At 36.9% G+C, this 19997-nt stretch overlaps 2 protein-coding genes across 5 annotated transcripts; one reads left to right on the forward strand and one right to left on the reverse strand.

The window, feature by feature from the left end:
- The first annotated feature begins 175 nt into the window (after positions 1-175).
- Positions 176-5045, forward strand: LOC117930020 (FACT complex subunit SPT16-like). The gene is given in 4 exon segments (XM_034850467.1): positions 176-488; positions 591-667; positions 1518-2266; positions 2269-5045. Coding segments are annotated over 2 exon segments (3213 nt in total). The 5' UTR covers positions 176-488; positions 591-667; positions 1518-1572; the 3' UTR covers positions 4788-5045.
- Positions 5046-13603: 8558 nt separating this feature from the next.
- LOC117931022 (FACT complex subunit SPT16-like) lies at positions 13604-18736 on the reverse strand. 4 transcript variants are annotated; one of them, XM_034851866.1, is made up of 3 exons: positions 18396-18736; positions 17842-17914; positions 13604-17212 (listed from the first exon to the last, which is right to left on the reverse strand). In XM_034851866.1, the coding sequence occupies exon 3, from the start codon at positions 17183-17185 to the stop codon at positions 13934-13936; it is 3252 nt and encodes a 1083-aa protein (XP_034707757.1). In that variant the 5' UTR covers positions 17186-17212; positions 17842-17914; positions 18396-18736; the 3' UTR covers positions 13604-13933. The 4 variants fall into 4 exon arrangements, with proteins under 4 accessions (XP_034707757.1, XP_034707756.1, XP_034707755.1 ...); XM_034851865.1 differs by having other exon boundaries at positions 13604-17215; XM_034851864.1 differs by lacking the exon at positions 17842-17914.
- Between the last annotated feature and the right edge of the window lie 1261 nt (positions 18737-19997).

The following is a 19997-nucleotide window of genomic DNA, read 5'->3' on the forward strand; positions in this document are numbered from 1 at the left end:
TACCTGGAACTTGGGGCTATTCGATTTGGGCATATTTATAGGCGGAAAGGGGTGTTTTCGTAATTTCGCACCTAGGGTGGCATTTTCAGTAAATTCATGGAAAGTGAGGGGTATCTATGGTAATTATCCACTCCTATATAAATCGTTTTCCAAGGGCTCGACTCCAATCCGCTCTTTAGCTTCGTTCGATCTTCGCCATTGTCTACTCCTCCAATTCTCAACAGTTCTCTCAGTTTCTCTCAAAATCTTCGATTTTCTCTTCGTGTTTCTTCGATTTCCCTCTTTCATTTATCAAATGTTTTCTCTTTCGTTGTCTTTAGAGTCACTTTTTTTATCCAGTTTTTCTCCCTTCACCTTCTCCCATTTGTGAAGTTCGCCAAACCCTAACCCTAAGTTTTTATTTTTCGATCAGTTTTAGAGTCCCAAAGGCTCGAGAAAAGCGGTAACTAATTCCACAATCTTGGGGCTTTTTAGTGGGAATGTGAGCGGTATTGTTATCTTCATTTTTGGTTTTTTTTTTTTTTTTGCTGTTATTGTTATTATTTTCAGATTCAGAAGCTTGCAAACTGAAATTTGACTTCAAATTTCAGTGTTTTGGTGGCAGAAATGGTGGATCAAGAGCAAAGATGAAGAATTGATTGGGAATCGTTTTGTGGATTCGTTTATGGTAATCTATTTGTATTGGGTTGTTTGACATCACTTTTGATTATGTTTTGTTTCATTGTTTGGATGCTGAGGAAATGTGCAAATTTTCGTAGAAAAAGTGGTGAAAGGAAAAGCGTTAAAAATTTTGAATTTTTAGGTTTTTCTTTTTTGCGACCTGAGAAGGCGAGGCTTTTGCCTTTTTAAAGGGTGAAATTTTATTTTATTTTATTTTATTATTTCTCAAATTTTTCTATTTTCGTAATCTTAAGTGGCATTTCACCAATTGGATTATGGACTTTCGGAAGATTCCAAGTTATTCTATTCTGCATGATATTTGTGCATAAGTGCGAACACAGAGGTGTTGCTTGGGGCTGGCATAAAAGTTTAAAATTTTGATCTAATGGTCTGAGTGGTTACTTAGAAATGAACGAAAATTTGAATAAATAAATAAATAAATAAAAATTTGGGATCCTATGATACCCATTTCAGCCGCTACATATTATTAGATTCCAAGTTTTCATTATTTTTCTTTGTAACATTTTTCAACAACCCAACTGTCTGTGAAGCTGCATTTGGATGCACTGGTTTGGATTGATTTGGAATCCATTGCTGCAGGATTCAAAACCTTTGCTTTAACTGTTCTGTGGACTTGAGGGTGTGAGGGGTCTGGAATTTAAATATATTTAGATTTGATTCCAGATTCATTGGCATATGAATAAGCTATGTTGTGGATTTAAGTTATTTTGATGCCCTTTAAATGTAAATATTGCTAGGAGTTTTACTATTAGTTTTTGTTTAGTTTGTTCCTTATAATCTGAAGTTCTCATGGAGAGAGAGGAGGGGAACTGATTATTATTTATTAATTTCCGCAGTTTATGCTGATCCAAGTACACAAAGTGTTGAAGCCCTGTGTTTGAACCGTTGTCAATGGCTGAACATCGAAATGGTAATGCCAAACCTTCAGATGGCAAGGCATCGGGAGCCGCCAGTCCTTATGCTATCAATCTGGATAACTTCACTAAACGGTTGAAAACTTTGTATTCACATTGGAAAGAACACAGTAGTGATCTTTGGGGTTCTTCTGATGCTCTTGCAATAGCAACACCTCCAGCTTCGGATGATCTTCGGTACCTAAAATCCTCGGCACTGAACATTTGGTTGCTTGGTTATGAGTTCCCAGAGACAATAATGGTTTTCATGAAGAAACAAATTCATTTCTTGTGTAGCCAGAAAAAGGCCTCTCTGCTTGAAGTTGTGAGAAAATCTGCCAAGGAGGCTGTTGGTGTGGAAGTTGTCATGCATGTGAAGGCCAAAAGTGATGATGGAACTGGACTAATGGATGCTATATTCCGTGCTGTTCGCACAAATTCCAGTTCTCATGATACTCCTGTGGTTGGACACATAGGAAGGGAGGCTCCAGAAGGGAAACTTTTGGAGATGTGGACTGAGAAATTAAAAAATGCAGATTTCCAGCTCAGTGATATAACAAATGGGTTTTCAGATCTGTTTGCTATGAAGGACAGCACTGAGCTAACAAATGTGAAGAAAGCTGCATTCTTGACTTCATCAGTCATGAAGCATTTTGTGGTCCCAAAGCTTGAAAAGGTCATTGATGAGGAAAAAAGGTTTCCCATTCTTCATTAATGGATGACACGGAGAAGGCTATATTGGAACCTGCAAGAGTTAAGGTGAAGCTGAAAGCTGAGAATGTTGATATTTGTTACCCTCCAATTTTTCAGAGTGGTGGGGAGTTTGATCTCAGGCCAAGTGCTTCAAGCAATGATGAGAATCTTTACTATGACTCAACTAGTGTGATCATTTGTGCCATTGGTTCCCGCTACAATAGCTATTGCTCTAATGTTGCTCGGACCTTCTTGATTGATGCAAATGCTATGCAGAGCAAGGCATATGAGGTCCTCCTTAAAGCCCATGAAGCAGCAATTGGTGCCTTGAAACCTGGGAACAAAGTCAGTGCTGCATACCAAGCAGCACTTGCAGTGGTTGAGAAGGATGCTCCTGAATTGGTTTCCAACTTGACAAAATCTGCAGGAACTGGAATTGGCCTTGAGTTCCGTGAATCAGGATTGAATCTTAATGCCAAGAATGACCGGGTATTAAAACCAGGCATGGTTTTCAACGTGTCTCTGGGATTTCAGAACTTGCAGACAGACACCAACAATCCAAAGACCCAGAAATTTTCTGTGCTGCTTGCAGATTCTGTTATTGTTGGTGAAAAAGGCCCAGAAGTTGTGACTTCTATAAGTTCCAAAGCAGTGAAGGATGTAGCATACTCATTCAATGAGGATGATGATGAAGAAGAAGAAGAGAGGCCAAAAGTCAAACCTGAGGCTAATGGTGGTGAGGCCGTATCATCTAAGGCAACACTTAGGTCTGATAACCAGGAGATGTCAAAGGAGGAGCTGCGGAGGCAGCACCAGGCTGAACTTGCCCGCCAGAAGAATGAAGAAACTGCTAGGAGGCTTGCAGGTGGAGGTTCTGGGGCAGGGGATAATCGAGGTGCAGTGAAGGCCACTGGAGATTTGATTGCATATAAGAATGTCAATGATCTACCCCCTCCAAAAGAATTGATGATTCAGGTTGACCAGAAGAACGAAGCCATCCTCTTGCCAATTTATGGAAGCATGGTGCCTTTCCATGTTGCAACTGTGAAGAGTGTCTCCAGCCAGCAGGACACTAATCGAACATGTTATATCCGAATAATCTTCAATGTACCTGGCACCCCTTTCAGTCCTCATGACTCCAACTCCATGAAGTTTCAAGGGTCAATTTATCTCAAGGAGGTTTCATTTCGCTCCAAGGACCCTAGGCACATAAGTGAAGTGGTTCAGCAGATTAAAACCCTCCGCCGGCAGGTTGCCTCCAGGGAATCTGAAAGGGCTGAGAGAGCAACGTTAGTTACCCAAGAGAAGCTGCAACTTGCAGGGACCAGATTCAAGCCAATAAGATTGTCTGATCTTTGGATCCGCCCCTCTTTTGGTGGTCGTGGAAGGAAGCTAACTGGTTCACTAGAATCCCACACAAATGGGTTCCGATATTCTACCTCAAGGCCTGATGAACGTGTGGACATTATGTACGGTAACATCAAACATGCATTCTTCCAGCCAGCAGAGAAGGAAATGATCACTCTCCTGCACTTCCATCTCCACAATCACATCATGGTGGGAAACAAGAAAACCAAAGATGTGCAATTCTTTGTTGAGGTGATGGATGTGGTCCAGACACTGGGAGGTGGAAAGAGATCAGCCTATGACCCGGATGAGATTGAGGAAGAGCAGCGGGAGAGGGATCGAAAAAATAAAATTAACATGGACTTCCAAAACTTTGTGAACCGGGTTAACGATCTATGGGGGCAACCACAATTTAAAGGGCTTGACCTTGAGTTTGATCAGCCTCTTAGAGAGCTTGGCTTCCATGGGGTACCTCACAAAGCCTCGGCTTTTATTGTCCCAACTTCTAGCTGTCTGGTTGAGCTGATTGAGACACCCTTCCTTGTAATCACCCTAAGCGAGATTGAGATAGTTAACCTGGAGAGAGTTGGTCTCGGGCAAAAGAATTTTGATATGACAATTGTTTTCAAGGACTTCAAGAGGGATGTACTTAGGATTGACTCAATCCCTTCCACATCACTAGATGGCATCAAGGAGTGGCTCGACACAACTGATCTCAAATATTACGAGAGCAGGTTGAATCTGAACTGGCGACCTATACTGAAGACTATAACTGAAGATCCAGAAAAGTTCATTGAGGATGGCGGATGGGAATTTTTGAACTTGGAAGTTAGTGATTCAGATTCCGAGAACTCACAGGAGTCCGACCAAGGGTATGAGCCTTCAGATGTGCAGTCAGACACAGGATCAGAAGAGGAGGCTGATGACAGTGAGTCATTGGTGGAATCCGAGGATGATGATGAGGAGGACTCAGACGGAGACTCAGAGGAGGAGCAGGGAAAGACATGGGAAGAGTTGGAGAGGGAAGCAAGCAATGCTGATCGAGAGAAAGGGGACGAATCTGACAGTGAAGAGGAGAGAAAGAGGAGGAAGATGAAAGCCTTTGGGAAGGCTCGGGTACCAGAAAAGAGAAGCACCAGGGGCAGTCTTCCCAAGAGACCCAAATTGAGGTAAATTGCAGGGCATTTTGCCTACTTCCCTCAAGTCTTAACCAAGCACAGCAGCAGTAGCAGCAGCTCAGATGTAGTATAACATAGTATGGTACATGCCTCTTCGCCCCAAAGGTATATCAAAAAGGCTCATTGTACTTCTGTTTCCTTGTTTTCAATTTTTCCTTGTGTGCTAAGAAGTCTGGGTAAGTTAAAACCTCTTTGTTTGTAAATTGCTGGAAATTAAGTTTTATTTAAAGGTTCCTATCCATATCTTTCAGAACCCCGATACTGAGATGAGAAAACGTAGGTTTTGCAGCTTCTTTTTGACAAGAACTTGGATGTAGGTTTTTCCTTGATGCCAACCATATATATACTCGAGTCATTAGACCCTAACTTCAGCCGGTTGACATGGTTACTTTCTGGTTGATGCTGAGAGCTAGTAAGGAGTAGGTGCCACATATTAATCAATTTTCACCTTACAGGTGGTAGATTTCCAGCTGCATTTTGGGCCAAAACCCTAGAAACTCACTTCATTTGCCTCCAGTGGATCTCATCTCCTCCATGGGTTTTGATGGAAGGTGTGGGTTATTCAAAATGAATGGAAACAAATGGATGACACCCCTCAATTCAATGGCATTGTTCATGTGGTTAGTCTCTGGCATTAGAAATGGGTATTATTTCAACTCCTAATTTATGAAGATATTGAAGGGGCGACCTGCAAGCATACGGTGTTGCGTTACTTTTAATATGTAGAAGGCTTCTATTTTTTCTTTGAGTCTTTGAAGTTTTTTTTATAGGGCTAATCGAAAGGGGTCGAAACAATCCCTAATTCTGAAGAAATGAAGTTCATTTCTTGATAACGGGGAACATGATAATTTATAAACTTTTATATGCTTATCTCACGTCAAATAAATTTTTGAGAAAAAACTGAAGGGATATTTTTGTCCATTTAGGATTCTTTGTAGATCTCAAAGATCATGGGAAAAATATAATTTGGTCCGGAAGTCTGAAAAAAAGAAAGAAAAGAACCTTCTAAGAATAATTTAAATTTTATATACTTTCGACTTGAAATGACAAACAATCAAATTAAAAATAATATTTATATCATTAAAATGAAGTCTTTGGATACTACCTTTGGTCTAAAAGTACATAAAATAATAAATATTTTTAATCACATGATATGGATTAAAATGTGAAAAGATGATTTCTTATTTTGTATAATAACAATAGGACACATCTCAAAGTTATTTTAAGGGTTCCGAGCTCAAAATCCATGACATGTTATTGATACAACACATTGAAATAAAGACAAAGTTGCATAAGTATTCTGATTGATAAAGGAAATTTTTTTATAGAAATTTTGGAATAGATGTCTCTACTTGTGGATGCGAGTGTTGATAGATTCATAGACTGCCTTGTGCATATGAGATCTCTTTGTGTAAGATTGAAGGTTGCACAATCCCTTTAAAGACCCTCATTGGAGAAAACTCTATTAAGTCCCTCTTCAGAATCAAGATTAAGGGAAAATGGGTAATGAAAGCATTATGGAACACTTCCACAAGAGGTCCCTAAGCACTAAGCTAGTTAGTAGGCAACAATTGACATAATACCATGCTACTGCCTTGATTGCGGATTCATCACTTCCAACTTATCCTAACTTTTTTTTTGTTAAATAAGGCTTGAAGTTAATTGTAACTTCTATCTAATTTTTAATATGTTTAACTATACGTATTGTATTCCCCAATCGTAGAACACATTGAATATACAAAAATGACTATAACAGAGTTTCTTTTATTTGTATTAATAGCTACTCTATGAGGAATGTTTTTATGCGGTGCTAACGATTTAATAACTATCTTTGTAGTTCCTGAATGTTTTAGTTTATGCTCCTACCTATTTATACCAATAAAAATGTATGGTCTAATGAGGCTATTATAGCTTTCCCAACCAGCCAACGATCTTTCCCATGCGTTGATCTTGGATAAGACACTGAGAAGAAGAAAAGATGACACGAAAATGGTTAGTTGCAAGGTGATTGATAGAAAGCGAGTTTGTCCTTAGCGAAGAAAAATAGAATTTATCATGAAGAATATGAGATGAAGACATAGACCCATGGTATGGAATAGGTGGTAAGACAATGTCAATTGCAATGTTAGCAAAATCTTTGATAGGTAAATGAGAAAAATCTGCACATCCAACGTCTAGCTTTCCAGTAAATTTTGTATGATATGAGAATGTTTGTGAGTAGACAACATTTGTATCAGTAATTGAATCAATTGAAAGAAGGACTTCTGAATTAGTTGAGAAAACTGTCCAATAATTCCTCTACATCAAGAGCGGGCTCTGCCATAAGGAATTTGATGTCAACACTTAAATAGACATCTAACTGTAAACACAAGAAGTACACGATTAATTTTGAGTTAAGGTACCAAAAAGAGTTTAACATAGGGTCGGTGCTTGCTCTTAGACGTGCTAACTGCCAACCACAAGTTCTTAGGAACATTTGCCCACTCTCTGTTTGTTGGTCAAACCAATGAGGGAGATCACGAAGCTTGAACAAAGTGGTCTACAGGTAGGGTAGGGGAAGTCCTCTAGGTGATGGAATTAGTTACTCTAAATGTTACATTTCATTCCCTCCAATAGAAGGTGAAGCCAAAAGAAAGGTTGATGTCTTTTAAGAAGAATAATCCATCTACTTGTAAGGATCCATCTTTTTTCGACTATGCATTGATAGTATGGGATGAGAAAATGATTATTGCAATTACATCGTTGTAATGGAAATGATTATTGCAACTAGATCATTATAAGAAAAAAAAAAAAAAGGTCATAAGATGATCATGTGGATTTAGTGGCTACATTTCTACATTTTCAGGATGTTTGTAGTCTTATATCATGTATGTCAAAGGTGTGGAAGTTGATGATAATTATGGATACCGAGTTAGAGCTTATGCCTTATGCACGAGTGACAATAGTTTGCCACAAGTTAAGCATGATTTCCAATAAAAATTATTCTTACCTCAAACTTTTTTTATTATTATTATTATGTGTGAGAAAGAAGTTTGAGGGAAAAAAAATGCCTTAGAAGAAATGATTGTAAATATAAAATTTTTAATAAATTTTTTGAAAATATCAAAATTACCCTTATTTTTCATAAAAGCTTATTTAAAATATAATTTCCAAATTCATAAGCAATAGCATAAATATCTATTGCATGAATGTAGTTTCACTTCCATTTCTTTTATTGCTCAACAACATTGGCTCACTACTCTGAGGCAATAGTATTATTGCTCTGAATACTGATTAAGCTGACAAAATCTTGTTTTGGAACATTGTCTTAGAACAATTTTCTAGAGCATTAGAATATTGTGGCTCTAGGGTGATAAAATTCTAGAACAATGATGTTATAGTTTCGGAATAATGTTGTAATCTAACCTTTACCATAACACCAAGACGCAAAACACTTGCTCTATTTATCAATTCACAAAGTCGCTAAAGAACTTAGAATAATGCCTTATGGATGGCTTGCTAGATACTAAAACAATGACAACAATGACTTAAGCAACAGACCTCCTAATCAATGAAATACTGAAACAAAAGTTACTTGCTCCATTGATGAAGCCATGGAAGTGTTGGGACACTAAAAAAAATATCATGTTGGATGCTAGACCAACAACCCCATCTGTTGGTTCTTTCATTGGTAGTTCATACGAGTCATTATCTCACAGTTGCATTGATCCCATGAAAGCTTTAGTGCTGAATGGGACAACACTTCCACCCTCCCATTGATGTTGGAAACTAAGGCTATGTTTGGATCCTAGAAAATACAAGGGAAATAAAAAAAAATGTTTAGGAAAATGATTTTATCATGTTTGATTTCACCATAGAAATCACATAAAAAAAAAATCAAATATAATTAAAATTAATTAAAAATTTATACATTTTAAAATTATTTCATCTTTATATAATAGGGAAAAAAATAAGTGAAATGAGTTTAAAGAAACATATAAAAATAATTTATTGATTTTAAATCTAGTCTTTATTTTCCTTCATTTTTTCTTTCCTTTCACTTTTTCTCTCTACTTTTTTTCTCTCACATTTTCCCTCAAAATTTTCGAGAACCAAACATAACCTAAAGACTATCTGGAACAAGGAGCTAGTGTGGCATGGATGATACTAGAAGAATAATTCAACCATTATCCTCTTTCTAATGATACCGAACTCCCATAATACACTGAGGCTCCCTTCTTTTTTCCTAGCAAGAGCAATTGGTTTTTGAAGGTGAGCATACCCCCCTAAGAAAGAAGATGATAAGGACAAACAATTGATTTTTCCTCCATTAATGATCAATGACTAACTTACATTGTCCTTTCTTACTTCAAAAGGATAGAAAAGATTGCTATGTTTGGCAACAAAAAAGAGAAACAAATATTGAGTTGGTTATTTTTTTAATCCTTTTTTGGGTTTCATCAACCATTTGTATTTACATTTGTAAGCAACAAGTTTGTAGTTTTACCATGACAATGGAAGTCTTTTTAGTTTCTCCCCAATCATTTTCGTCCACACTTCTAATTGGAAACATATGATTGTGAGAACATAATATTAGGGTAGTCTTAGTCAACTTGATATGTACATTGTTCATTCAACATTACCTAATAGTTTAAGTTTTTCAATCAAATAAGTAATCTAACACATGAAAATAAAGCAAATGGTATATGAGAAATTAAGGAATGGGCAATTGACTTTTGCTAAAAGAATTAACAACTTTTCACCACAGGGCATGCTTATAAGATCCTTACAATGGCTTGGATTCAAGAGTGATTTTTATAAAAGCAATTTTAGCTTATATCATTTTTATCGAGATCACTTCTATTGTAAAAACTTTTCTAAGAACTCCTAAAACTACCATCAAACAGTCAAAGATGCTCTTCAAATTTTGTTTTTCTTGCTTCTAAGATAAATGTAAGACATTTGTTTGTTTTTTGCCAATCTAAGAATTCATGGGATCTCATAAGAAATGTCATGTGATAAGATTTATAAAATTTCCTACTCCTATATGGAAACGAGATTAACAAAATGTTTTGTTTAAAGATATTGTTTTTTCTTCCAAGATGAACAAATTTATTTCTATTTATCACTTTATGTTATTATGCACATGGTATTTTTATCAATTACATCTTATGGACTTATTATGATTGTGTTTGAGAAAAATTGGGTTTAGGCAATCTTTAATTAGAATTTACATATCAATAATCTTGCAACCAATAATTATTGCATATGAGATTTATGGCATACCTTAATAGAAAATGGTTGTGTTTGTGTTTTTGTATGTATACTTGTAGTAGAGTGGGTATTTGGACTTGTAGTATACTGGCATCCAAATAAAGGAAATTTTTATCGACTAAAACAAAGGAAATCTTAATTATAAATAAGATGTTCGAGTCTCCCCTTTCCCTTGTGGAGTTCTGCGAGGGCTTGCCCTCCCTCACAAACCTCACCATTTTAGGGCAAGCACATGTGTGCACATTGAACACTATGAGGTCTTGCCCTTACAACTCTCATACTCTAAGGGAACAAGAAAGCTGAAATTTGTGAGGAAGAATGCTGAACTTAATAAGGAGACATGAGAAAATCTATCAAGTTTCATCTTTCGAGATCTTATGATTCTAGGGCATAGACTCTGGTATATCTTTACAAATCTCACAATATTAAGGTGAAAGTGAGCATCAAACCCAATGGAGGAGAAACGAGAAACATTATCCAAGCTCATCCTCATAGATTTGATAATTCGAAGGTTTATGCCTTCACAGATCTCATGATTATGGGGTATATCTCTACAGGCCTTACGGTATTAAGGTATTTCTCTTACTGATTTGGGACACTACCTTTATAGATCTCATGGTTTTAAGGCATCGTCTTTACAACTATCATAGTATTAGGGCATCGCGCTCATAGATCTCATTCTTCCAAGGCATTGCCTTCATAGATTTACATTATTAGACATTATTCATACAACTCATTGTTTTAGGGCATTGCCTTTACAGATCTCATGGTTTCAAGGCGATGTCTTTACATATCTCATGGTTTAGGACGATGTCTTTTCAAATTTCATGGTATTAGGGGATGAACCTCACGTATCTCATGGTACCAAGACTATTTTAAGGCATTTTTCATATATATATATATGTGTGTGTGTGTGTGTGTGTGTGTGTGTGTGTGGATTGCATATATTGATCTCATTGTCCTAGGGCATTACCTTACAAAACTCATGGTGTTAAGGTGTTGACCTTTTAGATCTCATGATATTAAAGCATTACCCTTACAAAACTCATGGTGTTAAGGCGTTCATCTTCTAGATCTCATGATATTAAAAGATTGCCCTTACGAATCTAGATTCCTTATAGATCTCGCAATATTAAGGCATTGCCTTTGTAGATTTGAAGGTTTTAGGACATTATCCTTGAAGATTTCTTGGTAGTAAGGTATTACCTTTATCTAACTCATGATCTTAAGGCATTGTCCTTATGAATCCTATAGTTTTTAGGGTACGCCCCTTAAAATTCTTAAATTCTAGCGTATGATTTCATAGATCTCATGATTTTATGATATAATGTCTTATATGTCACATTCCTAATATACAGATCCTACAATTTTATGGTGCATTCTCATAATGCCCATGGATAATGAAGGCTCATTTGCTTTAAAGGATCTATGTCTTTGAGATCTAATGGAAAAAAGATAACCTCGAACTAATCTTTTGATTTAATCTAAAGCAATTAATTCAGGATACTATAATTTGTATCATGATTGATTGATTTAGTATTATTATTATTATTATTATTTTAATCCTCATCATCATCATCTTAAAATGTATAAGAGACATCATTCTAATGGTTAACTTGATCACATTTGTAATTTGTTCAAATCTCTTGACATCAAAGCACTACACTTACAAATCTTATAGTTTTAAGGCATTGCCCTCATAGATCTTTCAATTTTAGGGCAATACCCTTACATGTTTCATTGTTAGAGGACATAACTTCACATATCCCATGATTTTATGGCATAATGTCTTTAGTTGTAATGTTCCCAAGGTGCTGGAAAAAAGTAAAGGACGTTTAGGTTTTTGAAAACCTAAAATTTGTGCATTCTAGTAATGTTTGTGGATCATGGAGACTCAATTGTTTCGGAAGATTTATTCCTACAAGATTTATTGGAAAGAAGCAACCCTTGATTGCTTTTTTTTATTTAATCTAAGTTATGTTCACGATATTATACTCTTTTATCATGATTGACTAATTTATTATACATTATCTTACAAGGTATAAGATACACCTTTAATGTTTAACTCGATAGCATTTAGAATTTGCCCTCACAATCTTTCACAATATTATGACATTACTCTCTTATAGATCTCTTGCTATCAAGGCATTACCCTTACTAATCTCACAATTTGAGGGCATTGCTCTTATAGATCTCATGATTTTACGGCTTTGTTATATAAATCATAGGATACACTTTCATCGATCTCACAATGTATGAGAAAATTGTCTTAAATACTACATTTTCAGGGTATGGATAGTGAAAATACCTTATTATTTGTGAACTCTTATAATACTCTAAGATGATGAAGGACCATTTGCTTCCAATGATCAATGTCTACAAGACAAAATGAAAAGAGATAACCTCGAACTAATCTTTTGATTTAATCTAAATCAATTATGCTTATTAGTATTATTATTATTATTGAGGAAATTTATCGATCTCTCAATCGCATATTTTTCCATGCTTATGCCATCTAACATTTCCCTTTCTTTTAAGGTAGATTTTTATTCTAGCATGCTTTAATATCGTATGCATTTCTATATATTTGTATTCATGAGGCTACATACAAATCATCCTGTGGCATATTAAATAAGAAATAGAGCCTTTTGAGTTTTTCATTGAAGAATCAAGTAATTAATTAATAAATCTTCTATTGGATTCCCAGTCTTATTGGTTTCAATAGGTATAGCTTCCCATTAAAACTCTTAAAGCGGCTCCTTCTCTGACAAAAAATTATTACTTTCAAAAATCTAAAAAAAAATAACTTGAAATGATTCTTAGAGTGCATTTGGTAATGATTTTAGAAAATGTTTTTAGATTTTTTTTACATTTAAAATTTTTTATCTATCATGTATTAAAAAAGTTAAAAACACTTCAAAAAATCGCTACCAAACGCACACTTAGACTAATACTTGATTGATGTTTTTCTTCTGTTTTTCTTCTTAGACTAATATTTATGATAAAAGCATTTAAAAAACACTTCTACTAAAATGCTCAAGGGCATATAACATATAACACCACTAGATGAGGTTGAATGAAGTTAACACTACCTAATTGGCCTTGAATGGTTCAAGAAATATGCTTCAACGCATCAAAGTAGGCCACTAGACTTACTAGTAAGATTTTTTCCCCCTCAAGTTTTTGTATTTAAGAGGGCACAGTATGAGAATCCAAGCTTAGGAATTGATTTATAGCATGATCATCAATAAAAAAAATATCACTATCTTTTCATTTTGCAGCTGAGAAGGGAAGGAGACAAAAATGAAGGCATTGGACATGTTCTTACCTTGGAACATCATCTGATCACAACCTGGAAATAGCATGCTGTTCAGTCCAGAAATGACTTCAGAAATAACTAAGGAGCTCACACATTCAAGTAAGCAAGGACCAAGGCCATTACTTTAATATATCAGCTCTCTGTTATCAGTCTCCAAGCATTGATAGAAGCACTTTCAGGTATGGCCAAGCTCCACTCCAACCTCTTGAATGATGGCCCTCTATCATCACAGTACCAACTACCAATTGAGCTAGCTTTTAGAATTAGATTGGGGAGAAGGGAGAGAATCATGCCAGCAAATAGATAAGGGACCAAAAGCAAATGGGAGAATCTTGAAAGGAGGAGGTTGGTTAATATCCGATCAAACTAATGCCATCATTTTTACAAGCAAATCTTAATGTCTAGGCATTATCCTGTTCAGCCCTTGCCCTGAAAAGAGGACAAGAATGGAGGGCCGTTCTTAGCTAATTTAAAAACCACTACTGTGTCAGCTGCGGCTATGTGTGTTGATAAACTGCTAAAACAAAGGGTAAGAGAAACTAAAACTAGATATCTATCTACCTAGTTGTTCACTTGTTCTTGGGCCTCTTGATGGAACTGCTACCAGAAAATGGTCTGCTTCTAGGGAGAGGTCGCTTGGCAGCACTGCCACCAGAAGCTCTGCTGCCAGGGGGAGGTGCTCGACCCTTTCCAAAAGCTTTCGTCTTTCTTCTCTTTCTCTCCTCCTCACTATCAGATTCATCACCTTTCTCCCTGTCTGCATTGCTTGCTTCCCGCTCCAACTCTTCCCAAGTCTTGCCCTCCTCTTCCGCAGATTCTTCCTCTGAATCATCCTCTTCATCATCCTCAGACTCCACCAATGATTCAATGTCAGAATCTGAAGATGATTCAGAATCAGATTGCACATCTGATGGCTCATAACCTTGGTCAGACTCCTCTGAGTGCTCACTATCTGAATCACTGGCTTCCATATTCAAAAATTCCCATCCCCCATCATCTATGAAGCTTTGGGGATCATCAGTGATTGTTTTCAAAATTTGCCTCCAGTTCAAATTCAGCCTGCTCTCGTAATACTTGATGTCTGTTGTGTCAAGCCATTCCTTAATGCCATCAATTGACGTGGAAGGGATAGAATCAATCCGAAGTACATCCCTCTTGAAGTCCTTGAAGACAATGGTCATGTCAAAGTTCTTTTGTCCAAGACCAACTCTCTCAAGGTTCACAATCTCAATCTCAGCTAGGGTGATCACAAGGAAAGGAGTCTCTATCAGTTCAACCAGGCAACTTGAGGTTGGGACGATGAAAGCTGAGGATTTGTAAGGTACCCCATGGAAACCAAGCTCCCTCAGAGGCTGATCAAACTCAAGGTCAAGGCCACTGAATTGGGGCTGCCCCCAAAGATCATTCACCCGATTAACAAAGCTCTGGAAGTCCATGTTCACTTTATTCTTTCGATCCCTCTCTCGCTGCTCTTCTTCAATCTCATCAGGGTCATAGGCAGACCTCTTCCCACTTCCCAAGGTCTGTACCACATCCATCACCTCAACATAGAACTGCACATCTTTGGTTTTCTTGGTTCCCACCATTATGTGGTTATGAAGATGAAAATGAATGAGAGTGATCATTTCATTCTCAACTGGCTGGAAAAATGCATGCTTGATGTTCCCATACATGATGTCTACACGCTCATCTGGCCTAGAGGTAGAGTAACGAAACCCATTTACATGAGCTTCTAGTGTACCAGACAGCTTTCTTCCACGGCCACCAAAAGGAGGACGAATCCAAAGGCCAAACAACTTTATTGGCTTGAATTTATTCCCTGCAAGTTGAAGCTTCTCCTGGGTAACCAAGGTTGCCCTCTCAGCTCTCTCAGACTCCCTTGCAACAACTTGCCTCCGGAGGGTCTTAATCCCCTGTACGACTTCACTTATGTGCCTAGGGTCCTTGGAGCGAAAGGATACTTCCTTCAAATATATAGATCCCTGGAATTTCAAGGAGTTTGCATCATGAGGATTAAAGGCAGTCCCTGGGACATTGAATATTATTCGGATATAGCATGTTCGGTTAGTGTCCTGCTGACTGGTCACTGTCCTCACAGTACCAACATGAAAAGGGACCAAGCTTCCATAGATAGGCAAGAGGATGGCCTCATTCTTCTGATCAATCTGAATCATGCAGTCTCTTGGAGGGGGAACATCATTGACATTCTTATAAGCAATCAGATCACTTGAGGTCTTGGAAGCACCATGATTGTCTCCTGCTGCAGAACCACCACCGGCAAGTCTCCGAGCAGTTTCTTCATTCTTTTGGCGGGCAAGTTCTGCCTGGTGCTGCCTCCGAAGCTCCTCCTTTGAAATTTCCTGGTTGTCCGACCTAAGTGTTGTCTTAGACAAGGTCTCTGGGCCATGAGACTCCGCTTTGGCTTTTGGCCTCTCTTCTCCTTCATTGTCATCGCCTTCCTCATTGAATGAGTATGCTATGTCCTTCACAGCTTTAGAGCTCAGTGAAGTCACCACCTCTGGCTTTTCACCGATAATAATTGTATCTGCAAGCAATAGAGAAAAATCCTGGTTTTTTGGGTTGTTCTCTGATGACTGCAAGTTCTGAAAACCCAATGACACATTAAAAACCATGCCTTGTTTCAGTACCCGATCATTTTTGGCATTAATACTCAACCCTGATTCACGGAACTCAAGACCAATTCCTGTTCCAGCAGATTTTGTTAGCTTTGTGACCAATTCTGGAGCATCCTTTTCAACCACTGAAAGGGCAGCTTGATACACATCACTGATCTTATTCCCTGCCCTCAATGCACTGATTGCAGCTTCATGGGCCTTCAATAAAACCCCATAAGCATTGCTCTGCAGTGCATTGGCATCAATCAGAAAAGTCCTGGCCAGGTTTGAGCAGTAGCTGTTATATCGGGATCCGATAGCACATATGATCACACTGGGAGGATCATAGTGCAAATAGTCATCATTGCTTGCAGCACTGGGTCTGAGATCAAATTTTCCTCCACTTTGAAATATAGGAGGGTAACATATGTCAACATTCTCAGCCCTCAGTCTGACCTTTGCCTTAGTGGGATCAACTATGGCCTTTTCCGTGTCATCCATCAATGAAGAATGGGTGACTTTCTTTTCCTCATCAATAACATTTTCAAGATTTGGAACCACAACGTTCTTCATAACAGAAGCAGTTAAAAAGGCAGCTTTCTTAACATTTGTAAGCTCAATACTGTCTTTGATGGAAAAGAGATCTGACAACCAATTGGTCATATCACTCAGCCCAATGCTTGAGTTTTTTAGCTTCTCAGACCATGTATCCAGAAGTTTCCCTTCAGGAGCCTCTTTTGCTAAGTATCCAATAGTGGGGATTGATTGAGCTTGAATGGCATGGAATATTGCATCCATCTGGGTACTTCCATCATCAGTCTTTGCCTTCACATGTATCACAACATCTACACCCACAGCCTCCTTAGCAGAGGTTTTCAGGACTCCAAGCAGAGAGGCCTTCTTCTGGCTACACAAGAAATGAAGCTGCTTCTTCATGAAAACCATTATAGTCTCTGGGAACTCATAACCAAGCAACCAAGTGCTGAGTGCTGAGGACTTCAGATACCGCAGATCCTCTGAAGCCGGAGGTGTTGCTATTGCAATGACATCAACAGAGCCCCATAGATCAGATTTGTGTTCATTCCAATGTGAGTAAAGCTTGTTCAACCGCTTACTGAAGCTGTTCAAGTCAATGGTATAAGCAGTTCCTGCTCCAGTGGCCTTCCCATTTGATGCTTGGACATTTCCACTCCGCCGTTCTGCCATTGAAAAATTCCTGGGTACAGAACTAGACTGCTGCACAAAAAAAATTAGGTACATGATCAATGACCAAACCATGAATATTGATTTATAGTAGTTTTTTAACCACCTTTTTGATTCCTGAGCAAAATGGAGGAAAAAAAAAAACCACTTTGGGTAGCATATTATACTGTTTTTTTTAAAAAAAAATTGGCTAGCTTAACCCTACTTACCCAAATAATTGAATTAGGTTTGGTTGACTGGAGTTCTCATTTTCCTCAGGTTGCAAACAATGAAAATATTAAGATTCAAAAACAAAATATGACCTCATTGTTTGATAAAACTAAACCATAATTCCCTTGATAGGCAAGCAGGGTTGAAATTTAACAATAATTAGTGATAATAACAACAACAACAACAACAACAACAATATTTACTACTATAATCTTGTTTTATTTTATTTCTGCAGGTAACTTGATTAAAAAAACAATAGTACACAAGATTCAAAGAAATGATGATGATGATGATTCAACCTTAAAATTTAGGATATTAATTATCTATTATCTATTTATTTTACTCTTAGTCTCAATTTAATTTTGCATCTCCTACAAAATCAAGGATGCATGAAACCACTTGTTGAAATCAAATGGGAACCAAAAGGAAAAGGGCTAACTTGCTATTACTTGTAAAGTATGAAGCAAATCCTAGAACCACTGATGCGAATTCAGAACCCAGGTTTACTTTTCGTTCAGGTATCTGCTATTTCCAATTCAAACCAAACCACAGAAAACAAAACACAATCAATTCCTTTATTTCCCCGAAAAGCATCTACAAATATTTCATACTTGATCAAGGAAAAATTCGCTTATTAATTTCTATCAGGCCTTTTCAAAGTTCGAGAATCAAAAACTAAGTACAAAAAACATCTATATACAAGCAAAACCTCTGCATTACTGAGTGTTTCAAAGTAGCTTTGAAGGATCTTCAATTGCAAAAAAGCAAAATATTTTACTTTAGAAAGGGTTAGGGTTCGAAAACTAGAGCGTCAAGAGTTCCTCGACAAGCAGAGATGAAAGTTAGGGTTTTAAAAAACAACCGCTTTATCCCAAACGTAAAACTCAAGTATTCCATATTTTATCTCAAAACCTCACGCGTACAAAAGGAAACAGGGTTTCGAAAACTTCCGGACAGCAAAAACAAAGAGCGAAATCCATACAAAACGAAGCTAGGAACTTACATTGCTTGCTCTTCTCAAAGAAGCTCTCTACAGCCTTCGAATGGAAAAGGAGAATGTCTGGGTTCAGGTAGGGTTAGGGTTTGAGTTCTGAGACCTCAAAACCCTCTCGAAAAGTGTAACAACCTAGGGTTAGGGTTTCGAAAACTTCAAACAAACTCCGAAAAATGAAGTTATGATTCGAAGATAAGGCGGTCCAGAAACAGAAAACGATTGAAGATTGAAATGAAAATCAGAGAGAAAACGAAGGAAAGTAGAAGAAAACTGCGGAATTTAAGAGAGAAATCTGAAAGAGATCGAAGCCAGAGGGGGAGAGAGAGAAACGAGACAGCCGAAGCGGGATCGAGTCGGGACTGAATTTGAGTTTCGAGTCTCTGGGAAAGGCCAATTATATACGTCGGTTTGGTCCAAAACAAGGCTGGCATTTCATAAAAATTACGGATTATGCCATCCATTTTCTCATTGAATTGACGGAAATAGACAACCTTTGGGACCAAAACGGCAATTATTGGCGGGAAATTCAAACACCTTGAGGGGTAATCGTGTAAATTGAGTAACTCGATTTGAAACGGACCATTTTCGGAGCCCATTTGCAGGGAAAGGGGTCATATATGAAACGGCGTCGTTTTAGTAAGTTGCAGTTTGAGTGTGAAGACGACGTCGTTTTGGGCATCATTTAGCCCACGAAGAAGAAAACGCCTCCACTGTAGAACGTGAATGTCCTCTCCTACCCCTAGATGTGAAGCATTTAACATTAAAAATGGCGGGAAAGAAGATTCTGTTTTCGGTTGGTTTAGCAATGGCGGGAAAGATACCATGGAATATCTTAAGAAAAATTTCATTTGCGGATGCTGTATAGTGTATAACTCAATAAAATTTATTATTTTAATTTTACTAGTTTCTAATAAAGATAGATGAAATAATGAATATTATCCACCTTGGAAACACGATTTTTACGAACTCTTTGGATAATATCAGATGTCATGGAATATATCTTAATAATATTATATTAATATTAAATGATGTTTTCTTTTTGTTAAATGCGCATGTTTTCTTTTCTCGTTGATTGTTAATCCTCATTTTATCAAGAAACTTTGCAATTGTTAGAATTGGAATAAATGGTTTTTTCAATTCAACAATTACGTAAGAAGGTCTTTATAAGATATATGATATCATGCATCGAATATGAGATATTATTTTTATATGGATTTTTCTTAACTTTGTAAACGTATTTTAAAATTAAGGAGATTTTATATGGTTAAAAGTAGTTCGTTACATAAAAATAAAACTAACAAAAATACATTAAATGATAGGAAATGTTAGTTCCTCTTCAAAATTCATAATTCGTTATTACTAAAATATGAAAATAAAACAAGAATAGAAAAATAATTGTAAATTAAACATAAAAATAATATCTTTATTCCTGTTGCATGTTTTTTCCCTAAATGTTATTCATTTTTTTAGTTAAGAAAGATGATATTGAAAAAAAAAACATATTGGGAAATAGTGCGTTTCTTTTTCCTATTGTTATTCATTTGTTTAGTTAAGATATTAAAAAAAAAGAGTTACAGGAAATAGAATAAAAAAATTATTTTAGATATTTCT

This window comes from Vitis riparia, chromosome 14 (genome assembly GCF_004353265.1).
Source record: "Vitis riparia cultivar Riparia Gloire de Montpellier isolate 1030 chromosome 14, EGFV_Vit.rip_1.0, whole genome shotgun sequence".
Lineage (NCBI taxonomy): Eukaryota > Viridiplantae > Streptophyta > Magnoliopsida > Vitales > Vitaceae > Vitis > Vitis riparia.